The sequence below is a fragment of the Protomyctophum bolini genome (assembly GCF_963924005.1).
Source record: "Protomyctophum bolini genome assembly, chromosome: 6".
Lineage (NCBI taxonomy): Eukaryota > Metazoa > Chordata > Actinopteri > Myctophiformes > Myctophidae > Protomyctophum > Protomyctophum bolini.
In genome coordinates this window covers 41,631,868-41,644,677 of record NC_137867.1, presented here as the reverse complement: position 1 = coordinate 41,644,677, position 12,810 = coordinate 41,631,868, and the positions used below count along the sequence as shown (strand labels likewise).

General features: G+C 42.8%; 1 protein-coding gene across 1 annotated transcript; it reads right to left on the bottom strand.

Annotated features, from left to right (window-relative positions):
- Positions 1 to 7,075: 7,075 nt before the first annotated feature.
- Positions 7,076 to 11,097, bottom strand: LOC308317016 (potassium voltage-gated channel subfamily V member 2-like; the record flags this gene model as incomplete). The annotated part of the gene is made up of 3 exons (XM_080765806.1): positions 7,076 to 7,559; positions 8,949 to 9,623; positions 10,378 to 11,097. The coding sequence occupies 3 exons, from the start codon at positions 11,095 to 11,097 to the stop codon at positions 7,284 to 7,286; spliced, it is 1,671 nt and encodes a 556-aa protein (XP_080621932.1). The 3' UTR covers positions 7,076 to 7,283.
- Positions 11,098 to 12,810: the final 1,713 nt, after the last annotated feature.

Genomic DNA, 12,810 nt, shown 5'->3' with positions numbered 1-12,810 from the left:
ACAGGTAAATAAAGGCTAAGGATCCGGCTGAAGTCTCCACCTCTGCCTCTACAAGGAAGTCCATCCTCCTTCCACATTCCCCAGAACAAAGTGTGGAGGGAGGCAGGACATGGAATGCACCCAAACGTGTACCACAATTACACGTTTGGGCACCACAGATCTGTGCAGATCCTGTCTGTGCCACATGAATATAAATTAAAGTATAAAACAGGCTTTTAGCATAATGATAACAAGCTTGGAGTGATGGATGGGTGTCATCAGGTACGTGTCGAGTCACTGGAAATTACCGTATAGGCGGCCTACACTGTATATTGTACAAACTTACAAATGCTTCTAATGCCGATTATTTATGCTTTCTGAACCTTGTTGAAGTGCATTAGGTTTCATAGCAGCAACGTGTCACTCATCTGCAGCTTCTATTTAACGCATGTGTGCATGTAAATGTCCTGCTGAATCACCAGTGGTGGAAAAAGTACTCAATTGTTTTGCTTAAGTAAAAGTACCAATACTGCAATTTAGAACTTCTTCTTTACAAGTAAAAGTACGGAATTTAAAATGTACTTGAGTAAAAGTACAAAAGTATCAGCATCAAAATGTACTTAAAAAGTACTAAAAGTAAAAGTAATCATATTGCAGAATGTTCAAAATATGTACAAAATCTATTGAAAATAGCAGATCTACAAGCTCACATGTTCAAAATATGTACAAAATCTATTGAAAATAGCAGATCTACAAGCTCACAATGCGTCACGTTGCGACGCATTGTGAGCTTGTAGATCGGCTATTTTCAAATGGCCGAAATCTATAGGGTTGAAGTGGTTAATGTATGTTTTCTAAACAAAATCTCCAAAGTAAAAGTACAAATTTTGCCTCCGAGATGTAGTGGAGTGGAGGTAAAGTACAAATACCTCAAAATTGTACTTAAGTACAGTACTTCAGTAAGAGTCTTAGTTACTTTGCACCACTGTGAATCACCGAGGCGGAATGAATGCTACAGGTGCAGAGCAGCGCTGACTGACTGACGTCACAGTGAATTAATGCTACAGGTGCAGAGCAGCGCTGACTGACGTCACAGTGAATGAATTCTACAGGTGCAGAGCAGCGCTGACTGACGTCACAGTGAATGAATGCTACAGGTGCAGAGCAGCGCTGACTGACGTCACAGTGAATGAATGCTACAGGTGCAGAGCAGCGCTGACTGACGTCACAGTGAATTAATGCTACAGGTGCAGAGCAGCTCTGACTGACTGACGTCACAGTGAATTAATGCTACAGGTGCAGAGCAGCGCTGACTGACGTCACAGTGAATGAATGCTACAGGTGCAGAGCAGCGCTGACTGACGTCACAGTGAATTAATGCTACAGGTGCAGAGCAGCGCTGACTGACTGACGTCACAGTGAGTGCAGAGACAACACCACCACACAGCCGCCGCTCTGCGTGGGAAACACTGGGAGTGAATGATTTCTATTATTCACACACAGCGACTGACCTTTGAGCTCACATTTCAAGCGTCGCGGAAGGAAGTAGGAAGAATGCAGAGCTGAGAAGATTATGTACGTTGAAGGAAAACTTGTTAGCCTGAGGAATGGTTATCCTACTAAATTTGTTCATAAAGGGATAGTGAAATACCTTAAATTATCTCACACCCACGCACGCGCGCGCACACACACACACACACACACACACACACACGCACACACACACACACACACACACACACACACACACACCCTTGGGTATAACTGGCTTTACAAGGTGCTTTGTGTTCATTTGTTTTGATAACAGCAAGGCTGTGTGCGATGCGTTACATTTTCCTGGATTCTCTTTGTTTTCTCTCTTTTTTGCTAACCAGTGAAATAACGGATGGGTGTGTGTGTCTCTTGGATATTATTTGAGCGGTGCCTCCGCTCCATTACGCAGCTAGAGCTATGTGTGTATGTACAGAATGTATGTCCCCGTGTATGTCCCTGTGTATGTCCCCGTGTCTGTCCCTGTCCGATCACGGAAAGCTGCAACACGGTAACTCTGTCTGGGCAGATTGAGTGGGCTCACGAGTAAAGTATGCAGGGCAGGGACGGATTAACCCCCACGAGGGCCCCTGGCCCCCAGGGGGGGTTGCAGGGCCCCCATAGCGCACGTGCGCACAACATTTTTGTGTTTTTATCATCTTTTTGACCTAAATTTAACAAAATCAATGGCCAATGAAGGGCCCCAGGAGCCCTTTTCAGGGCGTCAAACCTAGTACCTTACGGTCCAATTTCCCTGAAGGGCCCCTGAGAGCCAAGGGCTAATTTGTCCCTGATGCAGGGACCCAGGGGTCCTTAGGGAGTTCCAGGGGGTCCCCAGCTAAATGATACCAAATGGACCCTTATCTGAGAGAGAGGGGTCCACACTCTCAGCGTTAAATTGAATTTGATTTGTACAATATAAATTGGGGTCTCGGAGATATAAATGCCATATAAATGCCATTAAATGGGGGTCCGTAGACTAATGCATGTCAAAAATTAAACAGGTTGAGAATCACTGCTAGAGCCTAAAAATCTTCTCTTATGAGGGACCGCGCATCTCTTCAAATGGGGGTCCATGGGCTAATTAGTGTCAATTTGGGGGTCCTTAATTGCTTGACATGAAAAAGTTTTGGAAACACTGCTACGCAGCGGTGTTGTTTTTGGCAGGCATTTTTTAGATTTAGTCAGTCTTAGTCTTTTGGAAAAATGCTTAATTAGTCTTAGTCATTTGGAAAAATGCTTAATTAGTCTTAGTCAGTCTTAGTCATTTCTATCCTTGATAGTTTTAGTCGACGGAAACTCCTAAGGGTTTTAGTCATTTTAGTAAAAGGTTTTAGTCCAGTTTGTCAATTTTTTTAAAATGTCTTTAAATAAAATGTCTATAGCGTACAGGTATTAATTAGAGCTGGGACTCAATTTAAAAAAAAATCTAATTAATCAGAGGCTTTGTAGTTAATTAATCTCGATTAATCGCATTTTAATCGCATATCATTATTTTACCCAAGAACTGTGAGAGCCATTTTTTTATGGATTTTGGTATACTAGTGAATCAATGAATAGTGAATACATAAGTTTAAGCAATAAAACATTGTTTTTGTAGTAATATCATCTAAAAATTAATAATTTATAGAGCTTTTTTGAGTACCGAAAAATGCTTTACAATTACAAGGGGGACATGATAAATCAAAAACAACTTTATTAAAGGAAAAACACTAAGTAAATAAAAATAAATATCTGGGGAAAGTAATATTGAAGGTTTTGGATGGTGGGGGCATGTCTCTGAGAGTTTTGGGGTATGCATTCCACAGGGTTGGTGGGGGGGGTTTCAATTGGTGCAGCAAATATGTGACATGAGTTGACCATAAGAAAACACCTCTGTGTTTCTTCCGTGGACATACAGTAACAGCCATAGCAGATTTTACATTTTATTTGGCCATAACCGTTTAGTTAGAAACCATGTCATCTGGTCGGGTACTTGAACTGCTACTGGGAGTTGGAATAACATTAGCTCTGATCCATAGTGTTAGAAGGAGGAAAGTAGGCTTTCACATCTTTTTTTATGTTAAAAACGAGGCCGCGGGTGTGAGTGAGGGGAAAGGATCAAATTAAGTACCATAGAACTCCTGAGTCCTAACTACGCTATCGACCAGAGCTACTGTTGTTGATTGACGTTAGCTTCCAGGCTAGGCTAGGTGCAACATGTTTCGCATTGAGCCGATACTGGAGGCTTGACGAGGCGCGGTGATATGTGAATTCTTTGTTGAATAATTGCACACAACTGTGCTGTATGCAGCTGTAATCCACGCTATCATCGGATAGCATTTTAAATCCTATTTCCAATCCACGGGGACAAGCAAAGTGATCTGCAGCGGCGTGGCTTTCCCCAGTCTGGTGATGTTATTGTCTGAATGGGACCTTTGGGACGGTGTGTGTGTGTGTGTGTGTGTGTGCGTGCATGCAGATGGGCGTGACCAACAAGGAAAGGAGAGGAGGATAGAGGCGAGAGCAGTGATATTATTGGCGAACATTTTCATGCATTTAAAACTTTGTTCGTCAATCCACTAACACGTTCGTCTAACCTCGTCTTGTCAGCGATAACACAAACACGTCTCGTCATCGTCATCGCGTCAAACAGAGTTTATTAGCTCGTCAGCGTCAGTCTTGTCCCGAATTATTTGAGTGTCTTTAGTTTTAGTCCGTCTTAGTCCTGGAAAAGGGGGCGTTGACGTCGTCATTTACGTTATCGTCAGTCCTGACGAAAACAACACTAACCTGACTGACTGTTATTAAACAGGCGCTATAGGATTTTCACTTGTTCCGTTAGGTTGTTGATGCATGTGTTTCTTGTGTAGGCCATCTGGTAATAAATAATGTTCTTGTTCTTTCCTGTCTGCTGTAGCCATATAGCACTGACGAAGGTCTTATAGGACCGAAACGTTTGCTTTTTAATTGCACTTTGAGTTTGAGCACAGAGCACTTTATGAGCATGATAAAATAAAATGTATATTTTTTCTTAAGTCTCAGCCTAAGGAGTTTTACTTTTTCTGTCAACGTTTTTGAGACCACCGCTACCGTAGTCAAGTTTGGAGAAAAGAAGGACGAAGAAAGGCGCAACAGTTTTCTCAGTGCTGTAGCCATTAGCATTAACCATCCTGAACCCTAGGCCTACTCACCTGTGTCCTTTTGTGTTTGTCCCAGCAGCCTGCCATAGTGCCATGTGTTGAATGATTCCTACTTTGAGTTCACCTGTGCCTGTGTGTTAGTTCCTTGTATTATAGGCTACTATTACTATTATACCCCTCTGTTAATATTATTTTTGGTCCCATTGTGAGGACTGAGGAGAGTTGATGTTTAGCAGTTGCACACATGGCATGCACAGTTAGCAAAAATCCCATGGCTCCCCCATGCCGGGTCTTACTTTTTTACTACAAAACACTGGTGTTTGTTGTGTTGGTCTATGCCGCCGCCTAGTGGTGGCCAGTTGTTATTGAGGGACCAGATGTCTTGGGGATGCTGAATAGAGTATAGATGGATGTTAGGGAGATAGGAGAGATTCGTCAGCTATTCTACACCAATAGCTGAATACATTACACAGCTGAATAAATTTTTGAGGGGAAAATGTGGACTAATTCTCTAGAAACATTTTAACAAATAAAAACACAAATGTTGTGGTTCCTGACTGGCACAACATATTTTCAGAAGGGAGGGCCCTGTCTGGTCCTATAATAACTCTATGGTCTGGTTGACCATACAACTAGAAAACTAGCCTATTATGACACACTTTTATATGTACTTTTAAAGTGTATATTTGTACGTCTCTAAATGTTCAGATGAATTGAAAGTGGTGGACACACTTGTTGTCCTGACTTGTTTTGTAATGACTTGTGCTTTCGCTTGAAATGTAGGCCTACCCTTTATTATACTGTAAAAAATAAAACGTTCAATCAATCAATCGCTTTTTTCCACCACTGCAGCAATAACACAGGGGACAGCGTCAATAAATGCTGTGTTAATGGGTCTGTAACTCTGAGAGTGTACAAATGGAACAAAATGGACCCGTCAGGGTGTTTTCAAGGGAGAGGTGCTGGTTTACCAGGCTAGTCAAAGTCATCATGTCATGTCAAACTTTATTGCATGTTTATATATATAAAAAAAGATACATCTTAGAGTTGAAAAAGCAAATGAAGCATTGAAAATAAGGTATTTAAAATATAAATAAACTAGAAATTCATCGAGTTGCTTGTTGCAACTAGTGCGCAAGCAGAGCGCGCAAGTACTGTCGACCGCTACAAATTGTCAAATCTCAGCTTCTGTGAGGGAACGTTTGAAATGTTGAAATATTAGGTTTAGCTATTTGCTACCTACCTACTTTATGCATGTAAAAAAGTAGTATTATAAGTATGGTACAAGTTTCTATCTATAAAATAAATAGTTTTATCGATTTAGAATTATTCTGGATCCCTTTTTAGTTTTTCAAAGACAAATAAATCATCGATATCCGATGATTTAAAAATATATATAAACTGAAATAAAATATGTTATGTATACAGTATAATTTTTTAATTTTTAATTGTCAATTGCTTTAAATTTACTTCATCTTGGACTATAGTGATATTAATACTAAATGCCTCTGTGTATGTATAATATGTAATTTGTAAGTTGATTAGCGGTATACTGTGGTTACTTTGCGCCACTTTTGATGCGTATGCACCGTCCCAGCATATGACGTCAGGGTATAACTGGTATAACTAGATCTCAATGATGACGTAATAAAGATGTGGATTAAAGGACCCAATGCCAGAGTGTAATTGGTTTTCGATGGTGACGTAATGACGAGAATATGTTTTAGTGTCGGGAGGATTAAAGGTAATGCTCCTATACATGTATGTAATCTGGCACCACTGCCGTATCAGGCACAAGTAGTCATTACGTCATTACTGTGGAATGCACTTCCCATTGCAGTCAGAACTGCAGCATCACTCCCAATCTTCCGCCGTAGTCTGAAAACCCACCTTTTCAGACTCCATCATGGCCCATAGCACTTAACCCACCCCCTTAGATTGCATTTCTGTAGACTTGGATAGCACTTGACACAGACATGTTATGAAGACAGCACTATAATTGCATTGTATGTAGTCATAGCACGTCATAGTACATATGTATAGTTTCATTATATAGATATTCCACTGTTACTTTCTTAGCTTACGCATGTTTCATGATAAATGTTTTTATGTTATGTATTCCCATGCTTTTTTTGTTCTTGCTTAATGTAAGTCGCCATGGATTAAGAGCGTCTGCTAAATGCCTAAATTGTAAATTGTAATTGTTGTCATTTGCTGGGACGGTGCATACGCATCGAATATCGTCCTGGGCGAAATTAGTTCTTGCGCGCTCTGCTTGTGCAAGTAATAAGAAAAGACAAGAGAAAATAAATACTGCTTTGCTCTAAACGTCAAGTAATGTATAATTATGCCCCAAAAGTGCAGCGCTTCTGCATATTGTAGTCTAGTCTAGTGTGTGTGTGTGTGTGTGTGTGTGTGTGTGTGTGTGTGTGTGTGTGTGTGCACGCGTGCGTGTGAGACACATGCAAACGTAAAATAAATATCTGCAGGCAAAGCTGCTGCAATCACTTATTACAAAGAAAGCAGTGCAAGGGACGAAGTATAACTATATAGGCCTACATTTTACACCCCGTTTTCCCCAAAATATTTTTGTTATTAAAAAACAAAACAAAAAACACATACCGGTAGCTATAGTATAGCACACGTCTGATATTACTCCAAGTGAGAATGTCCGCTCGGGTTGCAACAGAGATTCATAGCTTTCAGTGTCCTCTCTGGAAACCTGACCTTCCCTCTGTGTTTCCCCTTCATGTTTCCTGCGTAGATGTTGGCCTTGAGCTTAGCGTAGTAGTCCGAGAACTTGTTGAAGAGGATGGATATGGGCAGGCCGTTGAGGATGATCCCGAAGGAGATGCAGACGAATGCGAAGATACGGCCTAGCGCAGTCTCTGGGAACATGTCTCCGTAACCCACGGTGGAGATGCTGACCTGCAGGGAATCAATATAAACATCACTGAGAATTCACAACTGGATGAAAACCCATTGAGACCTGAGACTAGATTCTACAAATCATGTCTTCTAAATCCTGACTGTTTTCAGAAAAAACCCATGTTTCTATAACAGTGGTTCTCAAACTATTTCATGGCAAGGACCCCAAATAATATATGTAGCCTAATTGGCCTAATTGACCTAACCTGACTCCGCCAGATGGGGCAGCAAAGAGTACACTGGGTTCCCCCCCTCCTGCTCCCATCTGGGAACACCAAACAGCCTGGCCAATCAGCGGCAGCTAGAGGCGGGATCAAGGCATACACAGTCCTGCCTTGATCTCGCCTCTATAGCTGCCGCTGATTGGCCAGGCCGACCCCCATCTGAAACTATGTTTTACTCCCCCAAGAAGCAAATATTTGAGTTGAAAACGTTCACTGTGAAAGAATATATTATTCAAAGATTTGCACACGTTTTCATGATTTTTCACAAATGGCAGATCTACAAGCTTGTAGCACAGCACTCGGTGCCGCGCTATGAGCTTGTAGATCTGCTATTTTCAAGAGCTAAAGTTTAGAATAATGGTTAAAGTGGTTAAAAGCTATGAGGTAACACAGATGGGTCCTCAGGTCTAAATAATAAAAACAGTAAAATCCTGATGGTTTAATTTAACTGGTTGAATTTGGTTTGGAAGAATTCAACTACTCAACTACTATTCAACTATTCAACTACTCTCAGTCAAATTCAACCAAATGGGCCTGTAAGATAGAGCTACATTGATACTGTAGGACAGTCTACATGAACACTGTCCAAGACTTGAGCATGAGATCATTGCCTAAAATCTTATATTTTGTAAAGTCTAATAGAGCAGCTCACAATCCTCCCACTAGCGACCATTCGGTGCCATTTGTAAGTAATGTATGCCCCATACAATCTTTTTTATTTTCTATGTTCTATTCCCATTGCTGTGCTCTGTAACCCTGTATACAGTTCGTATTGATTCTCCACAAATTGTGGAAGCATTGGCGGACTTGTCTGCATGTTAGACATTGAAAACCTGTATTTATTTTCTACTGTATAGCCTACTGTATGTGTTTTATACTGTTTTTTTCCTGTGATATGGACTGAAATAAAGTATTGATTGATTGATTGATTGATTAACCCATTTTGACCTGGGAACGATTCTACAAATGCCTTCTAAATCCTAACAGTTTTCTGAAAAAGTCAGTCGTTCTTCGATTAAAAAAAATAGCAGACCTACAAGCTCTATGAGCTTGTAGGTCTGCTATTTTTCAATAGCTAAAGCATAACATAATGCTAACACCAAAAGGGGTTCCCTCCCAAAATGGGTTAAATCACAAGACTTGCATCCACTTATAGGTTACTTACAGCGGCCCACCACCATGCGGCGGGAATGCTGGTGAAGTTGGTCTGTGGCATGTCGTGCTCCACGGTGTAAACCATGGCAGAGAAACTGAAGATCCCCATGGCGATGAAGAGGAAAAGGCAGCCCACCTGCTGATAACACTGACGGAGGGTGAAGCCGAACGCCCGCAGGCCTGTGGAGTGCCGCGCCAGCTTAAGGATGCGGAAAATGCGAAACAGCATCATGATCCTCAGACACTGGCTCAGCTTCCCCACCTTCCCCATGGCCTGCATTTCCGCCTCGTGCGTGCTGAACATCTCCAGGGTGATCTGGAGGGCCTGTGGCATGATGGCGATCAGGTCCACCGTGTTGAGCAGGCTCCTCCTGAAGGACGCCAGGTCTGGCGTGGACAACAGGCGCAGCAGGTACTCCACGGTGAAGAAGGCGATGCACAAGGACTCCACAAACTCACAGTAGGTCTTTCCGCTCAGCTGGCCAGTGGCCGTCTTGTACTGCATCTCCTCCACCGTGTTGAGGGTCATGGCCACCAGAGAGATGAGCACAAACAGGTTGGAGAACACCGCTAGCACCTTGGCCGGGATGGAGGAGAACGGCTCCTCCATCAGGTGCCAGATGAGCCGCCGCAGGCCGCCTAACCACATTTCCTCGAAGAGCTCTTCGTCATCCAGGATCTCCACCTAGAGTTTTACGCCACCGCGGGGGGTGGCGGAAGTAAATTGAGAAACAAACGGGAAAGAGCAGGAATCATCACTATAGAGAAGGGAACGGGGACTCTGTATTTCGCACAGCCTGGGAGTCCATGGGCTACTACTAGTAGCGCAGGGTTATAATCTCACAAAAACTATGCCTAAACCTAAGCTTAACCCTACCTGACAAGAACTACACCTAAACCTAACCTGCTAACAATCGCCCCATCAGTGCCCATCGACCGAAGGGAACCTGGTAACCATCCCCTGTTCTTGCGTCTAAATAAGGTGTCTATAAATAATTATTTCATAAATGTCACCAAATTGTAGTGCTATATTTTACATAGGTATACTCCGCTGAACTAAGACAAGGATGGATTATTTAGAAATAGAGGAATGGAAGCGCTGCAGGGATCTGTTAGTGGCTCTTAGATGGGTGCTCTTTGGTGATACAGATAAAACCATAAGGTATCCTTCCTCCAAGTAGTACTGCTTGTCAAAATGTGAATTGCAGACTTTAAAAGAAAATAATCCAAGGCACTCCGTCTTTGGTGAAAAATTAAATAGTTTATTTGAAGATGAGCAAGGCAATTTTTCACCAAAGACGGAGTGCCTTGGATTCTTTTCTTTTCAAGTCTGCAATTCACAAGGATGGATTAGTTGCATCAGATCTGGCATAGGCCTAAAGGTAAATAATCAGAAAATACCCAAATATACTGTACTAATATGAACTGATACTGATTACCTCTGCCTCTAGCTCCCGCTGAATATTCAGTTGATCGTTAATCTCATCCTGACGTTCCTCAAAGGAGATGCGGCAGCAACGGCTGGTGTTTTTGATCCTCATCCCCCAGTAGTTGATCTCCTCCAAGAAATTTCGCGGGCACAGCTCATCTTTGATGTACAGCACGCCGGTCTGATAGAAGAGGAAGATGTTATGAAAGACATCGGGGTCGCGGTCAAAGTAGAATTCATTGTTCGTCGCGGTGAAGTCATCGCAAAGGTCCACCTTCATGTTGTTGTCAGTGCAGGTGGCGAGGCGCCCGAGTCTGGTCTTGGGGTACTTTGCAGCCATTTTGTAGGCAATCTGGTAGTTCTTCCCCCCTATGTTGAGATTGATCATGTAGTTTTTCTTGGGGGGATAACTTTGTCTGTAGTCCGGGATGTCGGCGATGTCTGGGATGTCCGGGATTTCAGACTCATCGACGACATCGTTGTCTTCTAAAAAGTCCTCCTCGTATCCCAGATCGATGTCATAGATGTCCTTCGCCCCCATCTCCGATCTCAGGTCCTGCATGGAGTTCCATGACCGCCACTTGGCAAGTGGAACGATGGGCTCCGAGAATCTCCGGTCTGTGTCTGTGATCGTAGTCCGGTCTGTGTCTGTGATCGTAGTCTTGTAGTTGGGGAAGAGGCTCTGCCTCCTGGCTTTGTTCATGTTTTTGGTGATGCCCACGTCGTCCATTCACCCAGCCAGGCTACACGGCAGATAACAACACACTGAGATCCACAAGCATTCCTGACCTCTACTACCGACCTACTACTCCACCCGCCTCAACTCCCTGGTCTGCTTAAGCATGGCAGAGGATGTGAGTAGGATGCCTCATGGCCCCATTAATGTTGCTGACAGAGAGGATCCACGATTACAAGATGTCTAAGTACCATTATCCTCTGACCCAAACACCCTGGCTGACTCATGTGACGTTGCAACTGTATGTATGTGGCGTACATATCTCACTGAATGCTGTTTGCATGGTTTATGTTTTTCATTTGCACTTTGCATAGCATTATCATCAAAATGATTAAAAACAAAAAACAAAAAAAAGAAAGTGATACAACTGTGTGCAGGTGAGATAATAAATCCCCAAGTGGCTTTGAATAATGCCTCACAAAAGTCACAAAATGAAACAAAACATAAACATAAACAAAATCAAGCTCTATAGCCCTTGCAGTGCATCCACGCCTAAATACTTAGATTCCTTTTGTATTAATCTAGTCTAGTGTATATTTAATCCCTAGAGTATTCCAGGCCGGTTATAGATTTGTAAGGCTGTGCAATGCATGGTTAGAATATAGCATGCTCGTATTGTCTCCACCAGGCCGAAGGCATAGGGAGAGAGTATGTTTTGTGCATCTCTGGCACCATTTGCTCAATGGCAGCCAAACTCTGCACACACACACCCTCCCTGGATGCCACAGCTGAACCTCTGCGCCAAAGTTTTCACATTGGCCTGTTATAGCAACACCAGGGGGCCGTATTTAGCAAAAAAAAGATTCCAAAGTGCTCAGTTTCAGACAAAACGCAAATCATGAACACATTGTGTGATTTCTGTGACATTTTGCACGCACATTCCCACTAGGCCCTGTGTATAACTCCCACTAGGCCCTGTATAACTCCTTCACATTCCCACTAGGCCCTGTATAACTCCTTCACATTCCCACTAGGCCCTGTATAACTCCTTCAGATTTTGCACCGATCTGTGTGCACCGATTACACCGATCTGTGTAAAACGTTGTATGCAAATCTGGCCTGCATTTTTCAATACTGCCTTTTCGAGCGCCACCAGGAGGCCCATTTATGTGCAACACTTTTTTTTAAATATTAGTCCTGCAGATGTTATCCAAATATCAACCCTGGTGGAGACCTGTGCCCCGAGGGGCACTTCTTCTAGTTTTCTATTATCTCAGTGTGTCTCTAAAGACCCACTCCTCCCCCCTGCCCCCTGTCTCAATTAAAGCTGAACAAATGGTGGATGAAAGAGGATAAAGGCATTAAGATTGATCCTACTTCCCGTCGGGGTGGTTGGTGTTGGACGGTTCCACGGACAAACCACAGGATCTCATCAGATATAACCTTCTGCTTGTTTCATCAGAACACCACACATCTGTGTAAAAAAAACAGGGTTACAGACCGAATGAAACATGCACCAAGTATCATCAGATGGTCCATACACAACCAAAACAACTGTAGGCCTACTTAGACATAACTCAGGAATGGAATCCTCTTATAAGTTGATTGGCATGCTGATTAGAACAGGGCTGCTCGCTGGACACGACATTGTGCATGAAGGCCATTGGCTCAGAATGTTGACCGTTATTAAGCGCCAAACACACACACACACACACACACACACACACACACAGTTTTTTAATTAAGCTCCATCTTTAAGTGGGGTAA